This window comes from Zootermopsis nevadensis, unplaced genomic scaffold (genome assembly GCF_977971745.1).
Source record: "Zootermopsis nevadensis isolate Lab colony 2312 unplaced genomic scaffold, Znev_1.0 Znev_ptg000014l, whole genome shotgun sequence".
NCBI classification, from domain to species: Eukaryota; Metazoa; Arthropoda; class Insecta; order Blattodea; family Termopsidae; genus Zootermopsis; species Zootermopsis nevadensis.
The window spans coordinates 78,757-102,426 of record NW_028259146.1 but is presented as its reverse complement, the minus strand read 5'-3'; the positions used below and the strand labels follow the sequence as shown (position 1 = coordinate 102,426).

The 23,670-nt window shown below is 38.0% G+C and overlaps 1 protein-coding gene across 2 annotated transcripts; it reads right to left on the bottom strand.

The window, feature by feature from the left end:
• Positions 1 to 1,410: 1,410 nt before the first annotated feature.
• Positions 1,411 to 8,149, bottom strand: LOC147873816 (ankyrin repeat and LEM domain-containing protein 2-like). 2 transcript variants are annotated; one of them, XR_015535186.1, is made up of 4 exons: positions 6,715 to 8,149; positions 5,652 to 5,989; positions 3,067 to 3,362; positions 1,411 to 2,097 (listed from the first exon to the last, which is right to left on the bottom strand). XR_015535186.1 is itself a non-coding variant. In XM_087348923.1 (3 exons), exons 1-3 carry the CDS (start codon positions 6,761 to 6,763, stop codon positions 3,189 to 3,191), a joined length of 561 nt encoding a protein of 186 aa, XP_087205049.1. In that variant the 5' UTR covers positions 6,764 to 8,149; the 3' UTR covers positions 1,411 to 3,188. The 2 variants fall into 2 exon arrangements, 1 of the variants encoding a protein (XP_087205049.1); XM_087348923.1 differs by having other exon boundaries at positions 1,411 to 3,362.
• Positions 8,150 to 23,670: the final 15,521 nt, after the last annotated feature.

Here is a 23,670-nt window from a genome sequence, read left to right as displayed (position 1 = left end):
AAATATGATGATGATGTAGACACTAAACTTGCTTCTTTTAAATTCGTCCGATATGGAACGTAAACTTAATTTGTAGAAACTTTGAAAGAACTCTTTGAAAGTTCGCTACGATTTAACATAAACCTACTGAATATTCAACTTAAAAACTTTGAAATACAAGAGCCAAGTCCTCGCCAATTCCCAGAATATTAACCGTCACTCTCCCAAATCGTTGCTACTCGGTTTATTAAGCTACAGCGAAGGAGACTAAGCCTTAATAAGCAGGCAGATCCAGCAATATCATGTGTACTAAAATGTCACGTGTAAACAAAACAAAACAAAAGAGAGGCAAGAACATTTGAAATTCAAAATTGCTTTCAAAACAATGGACACTTGGCTTCATAAATATGGATAGCAGAGGGGCAAAGTTTTGTAATGTGTGGGGTATTTTTTTCTCTGAATTCCTACAAAAAATGGCACAATGCTCTGTGTTCGACGTACAGAGGAATTTCCATTATAATACAATTAATCTTCTTTGATGCAGTGTTTTAGTACCTAACGTTATGAATCAGAGTCGTTCTTGAGATGCTGACAGTCGCTCAGTTAGTCAAACAATTTTCAGCATTTCATGGAACCTGAAGGATCAGTTTCTGTTCAGAAGAGTCTAGTAATGTTTTAGTATTTTCGCTAAAGTGTAAAATATATATTAAAGGGATTCTTATTCAGAATAATCCTCCACTTTCAGACACAGACTTCTACTACGACCTTCACAAGTAACTGGCGAAAATAGCGGTAGATGAAAGAATATATTGTTTTTTAAGATATTAAATAGTTCACTAAACAAGTGTAAAATTAAGTCTCAATGTTCGTAATGATGGTGTATCATTACAACGGCAAACTTCCTGAAAAATTTCCTTCGTGGGATAAAATTTTCATGTACTGAGAGCGGACTTTATATTCTACTCTAAGTATTGTGATTAATTAGTGGATGTGTGTTTTTTATTGTGTGTCAGATGTTTTATTTTGAGTGTGGTATGTTGTATTGTTGTGTCTCATTGTATTGTTGTGTGAGTGTATCAGTTCATGACGTTTGTAATACATTACAGTTATTGTCTTATGTCTAGGTGGTATTAAGTTCTTTTTTTAACGTCTCCTCTGATGATGAGCCATGTTTGTATGAAGTTAATTTTCTGCATTTCACAGACTGTGTCTGCCTCCAACACCAGAGACTGACAGGTTGATTTGATTGGTGATTGGGTGGGTGTAGTATAGATATATATGCACTGTCAGCTCATGGAGCCCAGTCTCCTTGATCAAGAGTGGACCAAGGGGACAACAGTAGGTGGTGTATGGCGATCACCCTACCTAAAAGGACACAGTCCCTAGATTATTTCCTATAGAACTGAAAACTGAAACACAAAGACAAATAAATTCAGAAGGCATTCAAAATATAATAAAGTCAAGATACAATTAAATAATGGAAAACAGCTATTAAGCACATAAAAACAGAACATCTACAAACAAATTCAAAAAAGCTTTAATCAAGGTGTTTTGAGAGGAACACATTTAATCTGTACTCTTCGGTGCGAGGCAATATGATGACGAAAAAAAAAATTGTGACAAAACATTTCACGTTAAGTAAAAGATTTTACAAACTGTTATATTTGATAGTTTTGGTTACATATGAAGTACACACACAATACATGAGACAGAACATATAAACCTAGCATCCATCAAATAAGCAGTGTGTGGGGTCTAAACATGGTAACAGAATTAACTGTCAACATTCCTGCTAGAAATGAATCTCCAGACATCCTGTGAACACCCTGAATTGTCTCAGCTTCACTTTGAAATTGACACTTTGTCAACTACTTGCTCTGATATGAGAGAATTCTCTGACTAATTTAAATTTCTCGACAGGACCCTGCATAGTGAATACATGTGTAAAAACAATTTATTACCAACCAGAGGGCAAGCAGGAGAGAATGGATCACCAACAGTAGGCTGTACAGAATTATCCTCTGATCTAAGTACAGGAACATAAAACATCTCATCCAGTAAATTTGACAGTTTTTGCCTTAGACTTTCATCTGGAGAGGAAACACGACTGCAGATAACCTGGAAAAAAATAAGAAGGAGAAATCATGAGTATGGTACGTAAGATAGAAATAACGTTATGTACATATAACGGGTTACAGGAAGTAGCCACATTATTTTAATTGTTTCAGCTATGTAAAATGCTACATCTCAGCAAGCAGACTGGTCCTCTGGCAGCACTCCACATTTGTATTAGGGAGGTTAGCTAGTTTGAATCTTGACCAGTCTAATGACTATCTGCATTGTCATTTTTCTGTTTGTGAGTCTCTCCAGGCAATTTCATGGAACTGACATAAGCCATGACAGATTCTTATCCATTCACAATTCATAATTATCGTCACATCACATTCAATTATATCAAATTTCTAAACTTTAAAATGGAATCATATACTGTATATATATATATAATAATAATTTCATTATCACTGACATCTCTAAACACTTTATGCAAAGTGTAGAGAGAAAAAAAAAGGTTTATAAGTACGTAAATGAGATCCTTGGTAAAACTCTAAAAGAAAGGCCTTCACAAATTCTTAAAACAATATTTTAATATCTCAATGTGCTAAATACTTTATGATATACTTAATTTAATTTTTTATGAAAATCAATAACACTGGGTGTGAAATAAATTTCTGGGTTATAATATCACTTTTTTAAGAAACTGAGAAATATTTTGGACCAACTAACTCCAAGGTAGAGGAATTTTCCTTAAAAATTTCTGTCATTCAAATAGTCAAAAAATTCCCTCATTTCATGGAATTTTCAAATAATACTTTTGACCAACTTCCACCTATGCCTTGACCTCTTGTCTTACGGTTTCCCAAACAAAACTTTGTACATATTTCTTGATTCTCCCACCATACTACATTCCCAACCAATCACATTCTTCTTAGTTGAAGCACAAAGAATAACATAAATATTTTATACCAAGTACTCACTCCTGAAGAATACTGTGATGTATATATGATAATGAAAATACATGTTACTTGCATATTTATTCCTCGCATGTCTATCACATTGCGGATAAGACACCAATACATCTACAACTGAAAGAGCTCCCAATTTAAGTGCAAAATGTATCGGAGTCTCATTGAGGGCCTTATCAGGAGTATTCAGGTAAAGATCCAACAAGATACGAGAGCTCGGTCCTGACAGTTGGCAGCATCATCATCTCCATACAGCAACTGAATAAATGCAACATTGCTCACTGTCTGTAGAATTAGATCACATATTTGTGCGTCACAAGCCTTGGCTGCTACATGCATTGCGTTATACCGTGAGCCTTCCTAAACCCGGAAAAGACAAAGAAACAGCAAATAAATTATTTAAATTTGATCATCTGTCATGTAAATGTGCACTTATGAATAATAACTGACAATTATGTACAATTCTCTGCTAGCGATATTCTATAGTTGCAGGTCATTATTGATAATGAATAGATTATTCACTTTTACTGTCAGGCAGAACAAAGCATAATGATTTATAAGTTTATAGAGTAAATTACAGCTAACGTAAAATAAATAAATAATATATAAATTAAAGACTGTGACACATCTTAGTGTAGTTCCCAGTGGAATTAAGGTTCAAAGTACCCAGAAAAAATGGTAAATCCCCATAAGAGTTGAAATCAAAGAAGAACATGGATGTTCTTCTCTGTTTTACATTTGGATCTCAAGATAAATGTCAAAGAACAACATTGACTTTTATTTTAATAAAAATGCACAGCAAAGCACACTCCAGTTCACACACTGCTGCTTGCTGGGAAAATCTTGAATATTGCTTCCTCAATATTCGCTTTGATTTATTTTATGCACTTTGTCTTTCAAGCTACCCCATAAATAAAAACCACACAGTGTGAGGTCTGGGAAACAAGTTGGTCATAAACGTGCATTAATACATTTTTCAACAAACATGTCAGTTACTGTGGCCACAGAGTTATCGGTTGTGTTCACCTTTACTGAATCCTGCTCAAAGTAACCATTTTATTATTTATTTATTTAGTGTTCTGTCTGACGACAGGTCCATATGAACAGGATCCTTCCATCCTTTTCTCCGACTGGGACCTGTTCATATACGTTCTTGGCAGATGATCCAGAAGTGGTTTGCCATTGCCTTCTTCTGTGTGTGAATGGAGTAATTGTTGGGATGCCACGGAGGAAATCTCCGTGTTGCCTAGACCACGGCCTTGCCCAACACAAGTTATAAATTCGAACCCGAGACCCCAGGATTACAAGGCCAGCGTTCTAACTTAAGGAAAATCCTTTTCAAAATCTAATTAACATAACTTCCTGAGTGAAGACTATCCATAAAAGAAAAACTGAGACAATTATTCACCATACACTGATTCCACACCAAACACCAACTTCTGCATTTTTAAGCAGAATATAATGAAGGACTCCAGGGTATTTTGAGCACCAGAATCAGTTATTTTGTGTGTTCATATGTCCAATTAAGAAAAACCAGGCTTTGTCAGTAAAGAACAATATTTGTGGGTCAGTGAATCTTCATTCATTGTCTGGATAAACCAGTTGCAAAAATGTATTATTATAGCTGGGTCTCGTGGTTGTTACAGAAAAAGGTGAAGTTTCATTAACTTTATAGCAGTTTTTGCCGAGAAGACTGAAACATCTTATTGCTAGACTAGATATTCCAGTGATTTCTTGACAAATGCTCTACTCTTGCAATAGTATAATCAAGTTTCTCTTCTCCTTATTTTCTTATGCAATTCTAACCTATACTTTTGAATGTATTAACGAAACCTTGGAGAAATATCAACACCATATAATTTTTGTTTAAGTTCTCTGTGATATATATGAGCCGGGATAGCTCAGTCAGTATAGTGACTAGCTACGGGCTGGACGACCGGGGTTCGATCCCCGATGGGGGCAAAGGATTTTTCCTCTAGCCTCTGCGTCCAGACCGGCTCTGGGGCCCACCCAGCCTCCTCTACAATGGGTACCGGGGTCCTTTCCCGGGGGTAAAGCCGGCCGGGGCGTGATGCTGACCACTCACCCCCATCTAGTGCCGGGGTCAAGGACGAGAGGAGCTATACCTCCACTCACCCCAAACGCCTACATGGCGTATAGTGGGACAAACTTTACTTTACTTTCTCTGTGATATATACATAAGCTAAATTGGTTTTTTTACATAATTATCCAAATACAAAATAACAACTCTGTATCTTGAACACACAAATAACAGACGGAAAAAAAAACATTACTCATGCCAGTTTTCATAACCCTATCTTAACCCATGGACTTAAAATTTTTTAACAAGCATGGTTTCTGTATATAATCGCCCATACAAGAGCCTGGATTTCATTTAGTCATTCATAGATGGCTCCCAACTACACATATAAAAATAAAAGAAACGCCTAACTTCAAAATCCCTGCTTCTGATGCTCACTCTTAATGTTGTGAAACCATTTTATTGCACAGAATGTTTTGGTAGGGCAGTCTGATTTATTTTTTGTGTATGAAAAGAGCATTAAAATCAGAGATGACCGAGTTAGGAATTCTATGTAGAATACTAACACATACATTTCAAAACTACTTACAAGAAAGCAACCTGCATACCTGAAGAACGGCTGGAGTATCTCCACTGCTCACTAGGTACCGAGGATTATCCCAGATGGTAGTTCTGAATGTATGAGAGTCACCACATTCTATCAGTTTCCTGAGCCAAACCAAATCCTGCGATTTAGGTGCTCTGAAAGGACTTGGTTTTTCTCCTATTACAGGACTGCTTGCTTCTGAATTCTCTGATAACACAGATATGGGAACTACAACTTCAGGTCGTTGAACTGCAAATTCCACAGCCTCCTGTCTTGTCTTAAACGAATTAAACCTCGCTTCCTTGTATTTCTTCACAATTTTCAGTGCTTCTGATTTGTCATTATAGACATGCAGAGTGTCTGGAAAATGAAGGAAAAATGTTTATATATACAAATGCTGCATAAATCTGTCAATGGAAATTCAACAGACAGTAATTACCTATTTTACATCCAAAAGATAATAATTTAAATAATGACAGGTTTTAAAAGCAGAGGCTCTTGTAGAAAATTAGTTAGAAAATTTTCTACACTTTCATTTGCAAGTGAATAAATACTCTCCATACTATCATTTATGGTGAAAAACTTGGACAAATTTCAAAGAAATAAATATGCACACAATTTAAACATAATATGTAAATATGACCTTCAAATGCCAAATCCTAACCTCACTACATATCAAGAAGGAGTATATTATACAGGTATCAAGTCATTCAATAATCTTCCACATACAATTAAGAGTTTAAATCATAATATAAAAGTAATCAAGTCTGCATTACCTCTTAACTCACTCCTACTCTGTAGATGATTTTACCTCTGTTGACAATTCTTAACCTTTAGGTATATCTATATGTAAATAAGGTTTCGTTGCAAGATTTGAGGTTTCACAGCGGTGAGAATGAAGATTTCTGTCTTCTGGGTTGTTGTGCTATGTAGTTTAGTTCTTGTATTTAAAATTCATAAGTTCACATATAAGTTCTGTACTTATATTATTATCCGTGGAATGTAAATAAACTATATCTACAATTCAAAATCTTAAAACTAACTTTCGAATGCATATTCATTTATGTTTATATTTTACTACTTACCATCAGATTCCAAGACAGTGTCACTAGGTATATTTACACCGTAATACATTTCTTCAGAATTAGCAGTATCACAAAATTTTTGTTTCGAAATTGCCGCGTCCTTCACATATAAAACGTTGCGTATAAATATAAAAATCTACTCTACACATAACTTATGAGCCGGGATAGCTCAGTCAGTATAGTGACTAGCTACGGGCTGGACGACCGGGGTTCGATCCCCGACGGGGGCAGAGGATTTTTCCTCTAGCCTCTGCGTCCAGACCGGCTCTGGGGCCTACCCAGCCTCTTCTACAATGGGTACCGGGGTCCTTTCCCGGGGGTAAAGCCGGCCGGGGCGTGATGCTGACCACTCACCCCCATCTAGTGCCGGGGTCAAGGAAGAGAGGAGCTATACCTCCTCTCCCCCCAAACGCCTACATGGCGTATAGTGTGACAAACTTTACTTTACACATAACTTTCATTAAACCCTTCTTAAAACAAGAACTTCAAAGGAGTCAAGGTAGGAAGACGTTAAATCAAAGCAGAAGCTTTATAAAACTCGAATTCAACTGCTTTTCCGTTATGATGCAATTACTAATACCAACCACAGAGACGTACAAACCTCGGGATGATAGACACCATTTCACGGACTGTAAAATGCTATTATCTTTGGTAGTATATACATCATGCCTGATGAAATCTAAGGTTCTCACGGCTTGAGTGCAATTGATTCAGTACTTGGGCATTCATATGCTAATGGAGGATTAAGTACAGGAGCTTATAAAAGTGTGAAGGAGTGAATTAATTGCATATATGAGGTTCTCACAGCAGTGAGCAGACATTACAATACAAAAGCAAACAAACAAAGAACTGAAAACATAACTGTACAATATTGATTTATTGCAAAATAACTCATAAGTAAAAAAACTAAATGTTATAAATATATATTTTTATTATCACAGTCTATACACAAACGTATTTAAAATGTTGTTGTTAAAATTTATATAACACTATAATATCTGTAGTATAAAATATTACAATAAGTTATATTATGTTATATTATGGCGCTTTTATCCATGCTCATTTCATAATAGAAAATTGGACGTTAATTTCACAGAAAATGACCGTCTAACTACAGACATGCAGAGCATTATGAAGACAGAAAAATCTACAAATATACCTATAAATCAATAAATGCATTGCATCGAAATATATAATAGTTTTAAAATGATAAAAACGACGATATAAACCTGAAGATGATGTCATAAAACATCGAAACATGTCGTACAATTAATAATAAGCGCCATAATATAACATAATATAACTTATTGTAATATTTTATACTACAGATGTTATAGTGTTATATAAATTTTAACAACAACATTTTAAATACGTTTGTGTATAGACTGTGATAATAAATATATATTCAGCAATATATTATTCATGATTTTCTCAAAAACACAAAAATATTGTATTTTAATTCAAACTCACCTTGATCTTGCCGTCCATAAGAAGTGTACAGGAATGTAACTAAATTCCAGCATGTGGTAAGCAGTGAAAAATATTCCTCTGCGTGTCTCTACTATGCTCTCTGTACAAGTAAGTTCTGTGCACCTTCGTTTTCTAATCTGTGACTTCGTATTTATTAGCAGAAATAACCCTTGATAACAAAACGTTTCGTCTTATTTCATCATGTTGCACACTGCAAGACTGGTATATTCTACACCACAACTTAATATATGGGGAAGTTAATGCATTTTTCGATTGCTTAAACACAATTCGTAGCGATCCAAATTCACAACTAACACTTTAAGCCTTCGTAAAACAGGAGCTGATAGAGAAGTACTAAGTCAGTAAATACACATAGTAACTTCAATAGTAATAATACTATAGGAAAAGCGCACAGGTGTGCATAAGAAAGTTTTCCTGCATGTAGTACGTCCTAATCCTTGCCATATTCATTGTTCGATTTGGTTCTGTTTTTACATTTTGTTATGTGGTATCTGTCGCATCGTTGATCACATAGTTTAGTTTTACAGATCTTGTGGTGGTAGCCGTGAACTGCCAGGCTCTGTAATTGCGGGACGCAGTGGTTGGTTCGGTCCTGTCCATGCTCGGTCGGTCATCGCGCTTGTGGTGTAGAAATCCAGCCACATATTCTCCCTTTTCCACTTCCTCTCTTCAAGTAGTCGCGACGAGTTTTCCATAGATGGCAGCAGTAGCCTGTAACGCAGATCTTCCATCAGGAACGTTTCCTTCGCTAGCTCGTAGATGCGCGTATTTTGAAATTCCAAGAGTAATTTTCAGGAATCTTGCCTTGACGTTTTCCAGTGATTTTACGTCTTTCAGACTTAGGTTGGACCATGCGATTTCGATTCCATAGGTTAACAATGGGACAGTTTTAGCTACGAATAGTCTTACAGCGGTTTCAAGGCTAAATTGTCTTAGATTTTTTATTTCTAGCTTCTGTTTTTAATGTGGATCCGGTAGGACTTCATTGTAGTCTTCAGTGTTACTCCAATAGCCAGGCTTTCATTTCGTCCTTCTTTGATTAAGACGTCGGTGGGTTTTGTCTGTCTGAGTGTTGTGATACGAGGCGTTATCAATGACCAGAAAGGAGATTGAACGAACAGGTGGCATGTTGTTAACACAGCACTGACACAGACTGTACTGATTCCTTCCTTCACCTGGTATCACAAGGCAGCCAGCTCTCCCCTTCATGGCTACCTCCCAACACTGACTTTATGTACTTTTGGTAAGAATTTGGGCACGTCTAGTCCTACACATGCCATCAGTTCACATCCCCTTTTCAAGTTGTTTTACATTTTGAATGTCCTAACCTATGCAAACTGAAGTATCGATAACTAGTCTCACTTCGATTACAACATCTCTCATGAATCCACTGCCAGAATGTCTGTGGATTCTATTATCAGACTTGAATTTGCTAATTTTATGGCTTTTGGCCACAACAGCTCGCATTTATGTCTCTACTAGCAATGCCCAGTGAAATTCAAAGCAATTACACATAGCCCTCGATTCACGCCGGAGATGCGTTCCTGGACGAACCGGCATAAATTGAAACTCTTTTATAATTTAAACAAATGGGAAGCCAACGACATGCGTTCCCAGCACCCAAACATTCACGAGTAATATAATGGCATTACATTTAAAGCTCTGAAATAACGTAAATAAAATAAAGGGAATTTAAAAAAATATATTTTATACACTTACAATCGGCAATTCGTTGGTCCCCGCGATTGATGTGTACAGTCATCTCTGCTGTTATGCGACAGTTGCATTCATGTAAGACGCCGACCTATAGAAAATCGCGTAGTAAAAATAACCCCGGTACCTCCGCAGAGATTAAATTAGTCCTTTGAAAGTTTAAAGTTCCAGGAATAAAATTGCATAAGAGTATGCAAAAGTTTATATTTCACAAACAGCTGTTGCCGATTCTTCAATCTCATTGGAGCAAATTCGCGTTAATGAAACTTACGTAATTGCAGAGATGACCGTATTTATAATTTTTATTCAAAATCAGCGATGTGAGAATTACGATTTAGTATAAGAATCAGTACGAGATACATTGTAAAACGTTATAAATAATAGTAAAATATATTTTTTTCACTTTTTGACTTGCTGGTTTCAAAATCGGCGTCATTCTGAATCGGCGCAAATCGAGGCCTACCTCTATTTTCTACAACTAGGGCAGAGCGCTCCTTTCGGAGCTCCTACGGGGGGTTTGGTCATGTTTGTAAAACGCAACCAACCTTGTGTAAGAAACTAAACTAACCGCCTCGAATCGACGGTTAAAACATTAGGGGTTAGGTTGCGTAATGAAATCTTAAGTAACATGCTAAATTAACTGGCCTTCGGGGGGTTATTTAAGTATCTCATTCAAGTGTTTTATCACTTGAGTAAGAAACTGAACTAACCCCTCCCCCGAATTTTGGTTAAAATACTTGGTTGCGTTTTAAATTCTTGAGTAATACACTAAAATATCCCCCCTTCGGAAGGGTTAGTTTATGTCTCATTCAAGTGTTTCAACCCTTGATTAAGAAACTAAACTAACCCTCACCCGCGAATGGGGGTTTTAAACAATTGACTAACTCCCCATTGGTTGCGTTTTAAAATCTTGAATAAGACACTAAACTAACCCCCTTCGGGGTGTTAATTTAGTGTCTTATTCAAGTGTTTTAACCCTTGAAGAACAGTATGACTTGGATAAATATTATTATTATTATTATCACATTACCTTTTTTTTTCTTGGTAACGTCTTCTTTCACTTTTCTTCATTTCTTAAATAGTCTAATGTCGCTGTTCGGAGACGATATAGAGCAGTGATAATGCGACTGGCTTGGTACTAAGCGTTATTTGTTTATTCTGCATTGTTGTTCCACAACAATTCCGTGTATAAACAAATATCAGGTGATTATGTTGATGACGTTATTTTTTGACGAAAACGGCGACTAATCCTTTCGGAGCGCTTCTTGTAATCTGATATTTTACTTCTTTACGTCGCTGAACAGAGGCCAACAGTTCTTGGTTAGTCAACTATCTACGTCCAACCCCAACTTTGCAAGTAATTCCCCCTTCGCTTTTCTTTATTTGTTAAGTAGGTCTTATGTTTTAGTTCTTTACGTCGCTGTTCAGAGGCCAACTGTTCTTGGTTAGTCAACTATCTACTTCCAAACCCACACTTGCAAGTTTTCGTTTGTTTTCTTCTGCTCTTATGTTCTTGTTAAATAAGTTTTTCTACGTTTATCAATGTAAATCTCCCTTCGTTTTTCTTTACTTGTTAAGTAGGTCTGATGGATTAGTTCTTTACGTCGCTGTTCAGAGTCCAACTGTTCTTCGTTAGTCAACTATCTACGTCCAACCGCAACCTTAACCTTGCAAGTAATTCCCCCTTCGCTTTTCTTTATTTGTTAAGTAGGTTTTATGTTTTAGTTCTTTACGTCGCTGTTCAGAGGCCAACTGTTCTTGGTTAGCCAACTATCTACGTCCAACCCCAACCTTAACCTTGCAAGTAATTCCCCCTTCGCTTTTCTTTATTTGTTAAGTAGGTTTTATGTTTTAGTTCTTTACGTCGGAGTTCAGAGGCCAACTGTTTTTAGTCAGACAACTTTCTACGTCCAATCCCACCCTTTTAAGTCTTCGTTTGTTTTCTTCTCCTCTTCTGTTCTTGTTGAATACGTTCTTTTTCGTTTATCAATGTAAGTCTCCCTTCGCTTTTCTTTATTTGTTAAATAGGTCTGATGTTTTAGTTCTTTACGTCGCTAATCAGAGGCCAACTGTTCTTGATCAGTCAACTTTCTACGTTCAACCCTACCTTGCAAAACTTCGTTTGTTTGTTTTTTGCTCTTCTGTTTTGTTGAATAAGTTTTTCTGCGTTTATCACTGTAAGTCTCTTTTCGCTTTTATTTATTTATTAAATAGGTCTGATGTTTTAGTTCTTTACCTCGCTGATAAGAGGCCAACAATTTTTGATCAGTCACCTTTCTGCATATAACCCTACTCTTGAATATCTTAGTTTGTTTGTTTTTTGCTCTTCTGATTTGTTGAATAATTTTTCTACATGTGTTCTTAATATGGTCTCGTTTATCAATGTAAGTCTTCTTTCGCATTAATAGGTCTGATGTAGTAGTTCTTTACGTCGCTGTTTAGAGGCCAACAGTTCTTGTTCAGTCAACTTTTTACGTCCAGCCCCACCCTAGCAAATCTTCGTCTTAATATCGATCAAAAGTCAGTTTTCATAATACTTTCGTAATCATAAAGTCAGTTTTCATAATACTTTCTTAATCATAACATATCTAATGAGTATCAGTTTACCTTCTTGGAGTTGTTAGAGTTGATACTTCATATAGTTGATAACGTCTTCTTTCATTTTCCTGATGTTTTATGCCAACTGTCAATCAATATTTAAGAATGCGACGTGCTGCTTGTAGAGCAGTGATAATGCGACTGGCTTGGTACTAAGCGTTATTTGTTTACTCGGCATTGTTGTGTTGTACTCGGCATTGTTGTGTTCCACAACAATGCCGATTTTGTTTATAGTTGACATTGTTGATGACGTAATTTATTGACGACAACGACTAATCACAAATTTTTATTTTCTACAATGCACCATTAAACAATCTTCAGTTACTTAAAATGAAAATCTTCATAATGTGGGAAACGTAATTACTTTCTTCCCCTGCGGCATGCCAAATATTCTGGATAATTCTGTTCCTAATTTTAAAAACATAATAAATTAATAATTTTCCTACATTTGTATCTTCAAGTGGAATAATTTTTTGTGGACCAGTTCTCCAAATCTGGCTGTTGTATATGAATTTTCAATAGCCCTGCGCCTAATTTCCAAAACTGAGAAGTCAATAATTTTTCTGATATTATCTCTCGAAGAGGAACATTTTTGTACTTATCCCGTTATATATCATGCAAAATGTCTGGCACATCTGATCCGTCTTCATTCAACCCTTTACAGCCTAGAGGAAATCCAATATGCCACATCCTTTGGTATTCAGTAACTCTGCATTTTTCCCACCGAGTATATTTGTGTACTTTTTATGATTCTCAGAACAAACAGCAAGCATTTCCGTAGACTGATCCTCGCAATGGTGGAGTGCTGTGTTCTCTTTGAGGTAGGAGCTGATATCTGAAGATTGTTACAACCAGTTGTCTGCGATAAACAATTTATGCCTATGATTTCAAAATTTTTCCTGTTAATTCCTCTCCAAAAGACATCAGTTATTCTTCTTCTTCTTCAGAGTTATGTGGACTGGTGACTTCCCTCATAACCTGGTTGCGTGAGGAAGCCGTTTGTCCAAAAGAAGAGCGGGAGAGTACATCTCTTTCCGAAGTCTCAGATGTCTGGTGGGCTTGATATGCTGTTCTCAGAATTGCTGCTCCTTTTCACTCTAACTGGACTGGTACCAACGGCAGAACCCTGGAATCTTTGTTACCAAGCATAAACATCGATTATAGTACAATCATCATTCTACACCTATAAATATTTTTAATTTTATTCTAAAGGGTTTTGACGACGGTAGTTTATATCAAAAATTATTCTTTGTCAGGACGTTTTCCATCGTCTGTTCTTTAAAATCACGACGTTTCGGAGGCTGGTTCTGTGACAGAGACTATCTCTATCTAAGGGAACCAACAGAGTAGGCACCTCTCACCTGAAGACGTAGACAGAACCAGCCACCGAAACGTCGTGTTTTAAAGAACAGACGATGGAACAAATAATTTTATTTGTAATTTTGTTTCCCTACTCCTTGTTTATGCAGATCATTTTCTTAACGTTCTTCCATCTCCTCACGAACCTCAAACAGACACTCTCCTACTTTCTTCATTCCTATTTTTTCTTTTTAATTTCAACGTTCCTACATGATCAATAAAGACTGCGTGTTCAGGCACCGAAAACTGCTTTTTAAGCACTTAACATAAGGGCACATGTACTTGAAAATATGCATTCATTTGTTAAAAATATAACAGCGATATCAAGCGACAGGTACACTGGAAAAACATGACGAACCAAATAAACGCTAGCAATTTATGCAATTCTATTTTGCCAATGATGTAACTAAACATTATTTACTGAAAACTACAAATTATATTGCAAGATAATTTTAAAAGACAAACTGCGTAGAATGTTAACTCAGGTCTGACAACCTATTTAATTTACTATCCCGTGGAAACCCACAGGAAACTTTCGATAAAGAAGCAAAATTAACGGGTACTTACCACTCTCCATTGCTGGATTATGTTCATCAGGAAACATATTAGGTCCATGAAATGCATTGTTTCACCGATCTGCGTACCTTGGGACCGCTGCAGAATCATTCATCTCTTCGGATTCTTCAATATCCAACTTCCTCGATAGACACGAATCTGTAAAATTTTATGAACGCTTGAAATTGTCTGTAGAATATCTCCTGATAAAAGTACATGACATTTATTCTTTAGCTACGATAATCACATCAAGAAGGATGAGATTGGTGGGGCACGTAGCATGGCAGAGATAAAAAGCACATACAGGATTTAGTTCAGAAGCACTGATTGGACAAGACTGAAGACATGAAGAGGAGGATAATATTAAAATGAATTGTGAAACACTGAAAGGAAGGGGAACCTGGATTGATACGGCTCACAACCGACACCACTTGTGGTCTCTCGTGATTCTTACGGTAACAATAGCAACTGAAATCCTTGACAAAATGATGGATAATTTTTCAAAATCTGACATGTCTCATTCCCGATAGCCAAAGCCGTTGAAAACAACACACTAAGATTTCATCTTCTTTGGAAGCAAAACTTATTCTCTAACTCGGATGTAAGAACAAATTTTGGGAGCAATTGCTTGTAACGTCTTAATCACATCTGTCTGGATAGAGATCGTGGCCTCATGCTTCTCCACAACTCATTTCTGAAATCTCACTTCGTTCTGTAGATCCATATCTGAAACATCTGCTAAATTCCTTGCATGACAGAATTTCAAGAAACCACGCGCTACAGCACACAGTCTACATAGCTAAAATTTAAACAAAGGATTTAAATAAAGTGAGTATCTTCTTTGAACACCGTTTGTCTACATTACTGGATCCCAAAAACTGTCGAAATCATTAGACGGCAAAAGACCAGTGCCTTTTCCAATTACGGTGGCCTGATGTCACACAATATATACGTCCTTTCATCACCGACACAATCAGTAGGGATGTGGTGGATGGAGCATGTAACAGGCTTCAGAAATGAGAAATTCATAAAGAATTAACTTTGTAAGGAAAATGTCACTTTGACAGCCCGGGGATAAGAAGCCGAGTAATATTAAAAGGGTATAATAAACACAGAGCGTCTTCAGAATATGAAAGTAAAACATCTTCTTCTTCTTCTCTGAAAGCAGAACTTTATCTGTAACTAACTAAAGGGAGGCGAATAAATTTTGAACAAAATTCCAAGCAAAATATCTGCGCTTCTGAATAGACATGCAGTTATATGGTAATTGACAAAATTTCATACTAAGAAGTGTCTGCACTATTCAACTTAAAACATATATAGAATAAAAGCATGCATACCCTCTGTCTCGCCCGCTCATTCTCCTGCATCTGGAAATGAAGTGCGTCTCCATTCTTCTTCGCAATAAATTTATGGTGTCTGAGTTCATTCCGCAGCTCTGTCACTGTAAAATTTTGTGACTACATTAGTTCATCTTCTTAGTCTTTTGTAGCTCGAGTTAAGATTATAACTACGGCTTCCAGGAATAAGTCTTGATAAATATCGAGAATGATCCCGCGTTACAGCTGACAATGGAACTACTTCTTTCAGGGGGGCAATGTCAACTTAAATATCTGTCAAAATCTTGGATAAGTTTTAAAATTTGACAAGATTCGTCCCAGAGAGCCATAGTTGTTCAAAATATGACAATAAAATCTGTTCTACTGTACAGCAAAACTTCATCTTGAACCCACTAGTTAGGAAATTTTTTTTTAAGATAACTGGAACAAACTGCCAAGCAGAATATCTGCACTTCTGAAGAGACATGTAGTTAATATGGTAATTGACAACATTTCATACCGCGGAAGTATATAATCTGTACTCTTCAACTTTGGACATAAACACAATAAAAACATACATACTCTCTGTCTGCATTTTGCTAATCTCTCTCGCCTGCTCTGACAACATTTCTCGTAATTTCTTATTCTCCTGTGTCTGAAATCGAAGTTCGTCTCCATTCTTCTTCGCACTAAATTTATTGCATCTCAATTTATTCCGCAGCTCTGTATCTGTAACATTTTATGACCACGTAAAATTGTGAAATTCCTCCTGTGAGGGTATTTCAGGAAATAAGAAATCAAGCATTACAGTTAAGAGCAAAATTTATACACAGCTATTTGAGTCCACTAGTGAATCATACGAATTTCTGAACCATTGTGTGGCAAACAAGCAGTGGCTTCTCCAATTACACCGCGTGACATCATACTAAAAACATGTCTCCGAGAGAGACAAAAACAACTGGGATGATGTGTGTGTCGAGAAGGCAGCATGCATGAGCCAGATGAGAAATTCATCAAGAAAATTATATTCGAATAATGTATGGGAAATATCACTTTCATGGGCTGGTAATGACACTGTTCGCCGCCAGGGGCGATATGAGAGAAAATGGCTGCCATCGAAGACAGGGGAGCCTTTTGTGTCCTAGATTTCCACGTTTACCGGTCTGTTATTAGTGCGCAACGGCGTTTCTGAACCAAGTTTGCGGCAGATCGACCCAGTTGGCATACAATTCGTAAGTGGTATTCCGAATTTAAGAAATGGGAGAGATGTAAGAGAAAGTCAACCGGCAGCTCGTCAGTAAGCGAGGAAACAGCGGAGCGGGTCCGAACAAGTTTCACACGCAGCCCGCATAAATCCACCGTCAGAGGCAGCACAGAGCTTGGTATTCTGCAGAAGACTGTGTGGAAGATTCTGCGCAAACTTGGAGAGTTTCTCTTTCCATAGGTACCAACTTTGTGCATCTGAACATAAATAACTCTACAGCACACACAACTTTCAACGTGTGACAAGGTTCACCCCGGAAAGCTGAAGTCAACCTATGTTCTTCTTTGGAGGCAAAGAGCTTTGTCTCTAAGCGAGACAGAACAAATTCTCAACGTAACTGGAAGAGAGTACTGGGGAGAATATCAGGGCTTCTAAAGAGACACGCGCAAACACAAAAATTGACATGGAATTAAATCTGCATTCAGAGTCCAGATCTCTATTCCCTGCCTAACGATCTTCTCTTCTGACCATCTTTTGTCCTCAATGTGAGTTTGGAGAGATTCTTTCAATTCCCTCACAATACAGCCACTCTTGTCATTGACTGGGCACACGTGAGCCGGTTTTGACTGGAAAAACAGAGAAAAAATAGGTCATTCTACAGACTAAGAATTCTCTGTAACATAATGAAGTTAATATTTAATCTGGAAAATCTGTTTCAACTTTGAACCATTACAGGAAACAAGAATTAAATTCAACACAGGAAACCAGGCCCAGGCGTCTAACCGGTAAGCTGACCATAACAAGGCGAGCTCGTGACATCATTCACCAGTCACACGGGGCTGGAGCCAGTACCCTGAGGACAACGAACTGTTGGTCTTTTCATGTTTTAACCACTTGGCGCGGCTGATAACCCGAGAGGATTTTCAAGAATTAAAACACTGAAGGCCAGTCTGCCTCATTGATGGAGACAAGCCATCATCTAAGAAATGTCTGCGAATTTCTACCAGACTGCGCAGGGCAACAACACGGAAGACAGCCATATTCCTCCGCAGATGGTTAGACAGCAATCATTCAGGTGAAGGAAACTGTGTTGACTAGTTCAAATAAGAGAGAGTGTTGTATTCAAGGAACTCGTATATTACGGCTCTACGACATTGCCATTTTGAAGGCATCTGAACCTTGCTACAATGTCACGTACACATTTGGCATGCAGAGACTTCAGAAGCAAATTTTCACTAACATTTATCTTACAAGTGCATGTAGGAAAATACGGTTGCTCAGAAAGAAACATCACTAATGTCTAATGGCCTTATGATTTATTTAAGTCAGTATTTAAATGTCACATCACATATTAGCTTGTTCGCAAAAATCTTTATAAACAAATGTGTTCCATTTTGTTGTTTTGGTTATGTTTCCTTTCATGTTTGCATACTGATTAATTCATTGTCAGGATCAATGTTAAGATATCAGGTAAAAGAAACAGTTGGAATTCTGAACCCACGCGGATGGTTAAAAGAAGGAACTTCTGAATTGATACAATTTAAATGTGGTAAAATTGAGGAGTAAAATATACTCTATCTACATCCATTAAAGAAAAGATAAATTGTATTTTGTTTCGTTCTATTTACAAAGCAGTGTATCTGAATTTTTCTTAAGCGAAGCTGCTTGTAATTTCATTGTTTTCTTTACAAAGCAACAAGTGAGATTTGAGGTTATCATGGAGGTAAGTATGAAGATGGCCGTCTTCAGGCTTGTTGCACAATTCAGTCTCATTTCCCTGATGATACAGAGAGCTAGCACCTCTGAAACATCGGCAAGCTTCTACTAAACAATGTATTCCAACAACGCACAAGACAATCACAAATAAAAAAAAAACTTTCTTAAAAACAATTTTGAATAGTACAAAAAATAATCCGATTACCGGAGGTCAGATTTCAAGTCAAACTATTTCTTCACTTACATCAGCTTCCCAAAATTAGGCCAAAATAATCTAAATACAAATTCCTTTAATTTGACAGTTCATCTTCTCTGCTCACAACTGAACGATAATGGATTCACATACACCACTCATCACAAGGCATCACATTACAAATATTTCCCTACTGACGCCATATTGGGAACTTCTGTGAAAAATGCAGAAAAGTTTAGTCACAGATGAAAACAAGCATTTTATATTTCTCACAAAACATACGTGGTCGTGATTCTTTTAGATTTCGAAATTAAAGTTGTGAAGGATAACAGACGCTTTATTTTACGAATTACTTGTCTTTAAATTGGGAGCCAGGAAACATTTCAAAGTATAAGATGGTAAAGTTGCGTCATATTGTGATATAAATATATATTATTTAAATCTTGTCCGTCTAATCACAATAAATTCTTATTAAATATTAAAATAATACAATAATTAACATTTAAAATATTAAATGATGTTCTTTATCGAAATATTCGATTTACATTAGACCATCATTTTTCATGTTTCATTGTAATATTTTAATATTTAATAAGAATTATTGTGATTAGACGGACAAGATTTAATATATACTTAATATATATTTCAAAGTATGTTGTAGGCTATACATTGCATTTGTTGATTAGTACTTAATACAAAGTAATGGCCATGGAAGTGTGAAAGAAAACTTTTGAAAATCGTGTCCACATATTTCAGTGAGAACTATGTAAAGTACGAAAATTGCATTGCAATAACCTCTAACTTCATTTGTGAGGAAGGTAAGTGGGATAAACGTGCATAATTATATCATATTGAAGAGAAACGTGTGTACATCGCCTGTGGACTACAGTGTTTACGATTATTATACTGCCAAATTAATTTTGAATGCAATGATACAAAACATAAAACAAGTGCGTACTCTGTTACACAGCCTTTACTTTCCGGTATCGTGTCGAAGTAGGCAGATACCAAATACGTTACTCCAATTAAGGGCGAGTTCCATACTTACTTTGTTCAGCGACTTTGATTTGTGACTTCCTTTGAAGTATTTTATAAAATTCTTTATCTTGCAGGGTTCGCTTTCACTGATTAACTTTTGTCTTATCTCACCACTTCGTTAGCTCTATACGGAAGGTAATGCGGCAAAGAAGTGAAACCAAGATCCGTTATCAACTATTTGTAAATATGGATCGACACCATTGGTCAGCTTTTAAATGCGCGCACCTGTTACGTAAGAAACTGATTGTTACGTCATCGCTCTACTCGGCATCGTTGTGTTAGATTGTAGCGGAAATAGCCGAGCTGCGAATCGCTTGTACACTGTGTTCAAAAAGTCACGCAACCATATGGGGAAACGCATGTAATTGGTTTTTTTTGTCCAGGTGGTGAAGAACACTGAGTAGCCATGGGGTACACGTTGCAGCAGCGTATATTTATAGTCACGCAGTTATGCCAGGACGCCTACGCAACTCATCCGCACAGTATTCAGGAATAGAAAGCGAACATTCAGAATTCTGTCGATGCAATCCCATGGCAAACATAGCAAAGGGTCCAGACCGGTGGTAAAGCACAGCTGATGCTGACCACTCATCCCCATCTAGTGCCGAGGTTAAGAATAAATTGAAGCTATAATGTATTTTCTTTCAGACTTTTTACAGATTCGAACTTTCTCAGTCGATCGCAACAAGGCTAGAAAATGGAATGGTCAGGGTATTGCACCTGTCAAGGGAGGGGGAGGGGCTCTGCACCCCTGAAAGTTATTTGCCTGCTCACGGCTGCTTATTTGAGACAATCAGTACACACAGCTGTCTGACGCTCTCTCCACCTTTAGCCAGAAAAAGTAAACATCGTAATTAACATGCCTGTGTGTGCAATTACAAATGCCAATACACACTTTTCCCCACGCAGATTCCAGTTTAATTAACTTCATTATAAATTGCCGTGTTACTGCATGTGTGACATTTTAGATGTGCATTGTACGTATACATTCACATCAATTGTTTTCAGTCAGGCATAAAATTAGGATTCGACGACCGTCGGCGTCGGTACGGCTGACGGATAATGCGCAATATATTCTCTGTTGAAGTTCTTTGAAGAGTGCGTCGACTCTTTCGTGTTGTTACAATTGGTTGAATGATCGTTCACCTCTGCTTGGGCATGTGAAGGTCATACTGCCTCCATCATCAGGACGAGATTTGAAGTTTTCACAGCGGTGAGTCTGAAGATTTCTGTCTTCTGGGTTGTTACGCTGTGTAGTGTGGTTGATGTTAACGAACGCTTCGGAGGTCATACTGCCTCCATCATCAGGGCGATGAGTATGAAGATTTCTGTCTTCTGGGTTGTTGCGCTGTGTAGTCTGGTCGATGTTAACCAACGTTTCAGGTCATACTGCCTCTGTCATCAGAGTATGAAGATTTCTGTCTTCTGGGTTGTTGCGCTGTGTAGTCTGGTCGAGGTTAACCAACGTTTCAGAGTTCATACTGCCTCCATCATCAGGACGAGATTTGAAGTTTTCACAGCGGGGAGTCTGAAGATTTCTGTCTTCTTGGTTTTTACGCTGTGTAGTCTGGTCGATGTTAACCAACTTTTCGGAGGTCATACTGCCTCCATCATCAGGACGAGATTTGAAGTTTTCACAGCGGTGTGTCTGAAGATTTCTGTCTTCTTGGTTTTTACGCTGTGTAGTCTGGTCGATGTTAACCAACTTTTCGGAGGTCATACTGCCTCCATCATCAGGACGAGATTTGAAGTTTTCACAGCGGTGTGTCTGAAGATTTCTGTCTTCTTGGTTTTTGCGCTGTGTAGTCTGGTCGATGTTAACGAACGCTTCGGAGGTCATACGGCCTCCATCATCAGGACGAGATTTGAAGTTTTCACAGCAGTGAGTCTGAAGATTTCCGTCTTCTGGGTTGTTACGCTGTGTAGTCTGGTCGATGTTAACGAACGCTTCGGAGGTCATACTGCCTCCATCATCAGGACGATGAGTATGAAGATTTCTGTCTTCTGGTTTGTTACGCCGTGTAGTCTGGTCGATGTTAACCAACGTTTCGGAGGTCATACGGCCTCCATCATCAGGACGAGATTTGAAGTTTTCACAGCAGTGAGTCTGAAGATTTCCGTCTTCTGGGTTGTTACGCTGTGTAGTCTGGTCGATGTTAACGAACGCTTCGGAGGTCATACTGCCTCCATCATCAGGACGATGAGTATGAAGATTTCTGTCTTCTGGTTTGTTACGCCGTGTAGTCTGGTCGATGTTAACGAACGCTTCGGAGGTCATACTGCCTCCATCATCAGGACGATGAGTATGAAGATTTCTGTCTTCTGGTTTGTTACGCCGTGTAGTCTGGTCGATGTTAACCAACGTTTCGGAGGTCATACTGCCTCCATCATCAGGACGATGAGTATGCAGATTTCTGTCTTCTGGTTTGTTACGCCGTGTAGTCTTGTCGATGTTAACCAACGTTTCGGAGGTCATAATGCCTCCATCATCAGGGCGAGATTTCAAGTCTTCACAGCGGTGAGTCTGAAGATTTCTGTCTTCTGGGTTTTTACGCTGTGTAGTCTGGTCGATGTTTACCAACGTTTCGAAAGTCATACTGCCTCCATCATCAGGGCGATGAGTATGAGGATTTCTGTCTTCTGGGTTGTTACGCTGTGTAGTCTGGTCGATGTTAACCAACGTTTCGGAGGTCATAATGCCTCCATCATCAGGGCGAGATTTCAAGTTTTCACAGCGGTGAGTCTGAAGATTTCTGTCTTCTGGGTTGTTACGCTGTGTAGTCTGGTCGATGTTTACCAACGTTTCGGAAGTCATACTGCCTCCATCATCAGGGCGATGAGTATGAGGATTTCTGTCTTCTGGGTTGTTACGCTGTGTAGTCTGGTCGATGTTAACGAACGCTTCGGAGGTCATACTGCCTCCATCATCAGGGCGAGATTTGAAGTTTTCACAGCGGTGAGTCTGAAGATTTCTGTCTTCTGGGTTGTTACGCTGTGTAGTCTGGTCGATGTTAACCAACTTTTCGGAGGTCATACTGCCTCCATCATCAGGACGAGCTTTGAAGTTTTCACAGCGGCAAGTCTGTAGATTTCTGTCTTCTGGGTTTTAACGCTGTGTAGTCTAGTCGATGTTAACGAACGCTTCGGAGGTCAAGCTGCCCCCATCAACAGGGCGATATTTGAAGTTTTCACAGCGGTGAGTCTGAAGATTTCTGTCTTCTGGGTTCTTGCTCTGTGTAGTCTGGTCGATGTTAACCAACGCTTCGGAGGTCAAGCTGCCCCCATCAACAGGGCGATATTTGAAGTTTTCACAGCGGTGAGTCTGAAGATTTCTGTCTTCTGGGTTCTTGCTCTGTGTAGTCTGGTCGATGTTAACCAACGCTTCGGAGGTCATACTGCCTCCATCATCAGTACGAGAATTGAAGTTCTCACAGCGGTGAGTCTGAAGATTTCTGTCTTCTGGGTTCTTGCTCTGTGTAGTCTGGTCGATGTTAACCAACGCTTCGGAGGTCAAGCTGCCCCCATCAACAGGGCGATATTTGAAGTTTTCACAGCGGTGAGTCTGAAGATTTCTGTCTTCTGGGTTCTTGCTCTGTGTAGTCTGGTCGATGTTAACCAACGCTTCGGAGGTCATACTGCCTCCATCATCAGTACGAGATTTGAAGTTTTCACAGCGGTGAGTATGAAGTTTTCTGTCTTCTGGGTTGTTACGCTGTGTAGTCTGGTCGATGTTAACCAACTTTTCGGAGGTCATACTGCCTCCATCATCA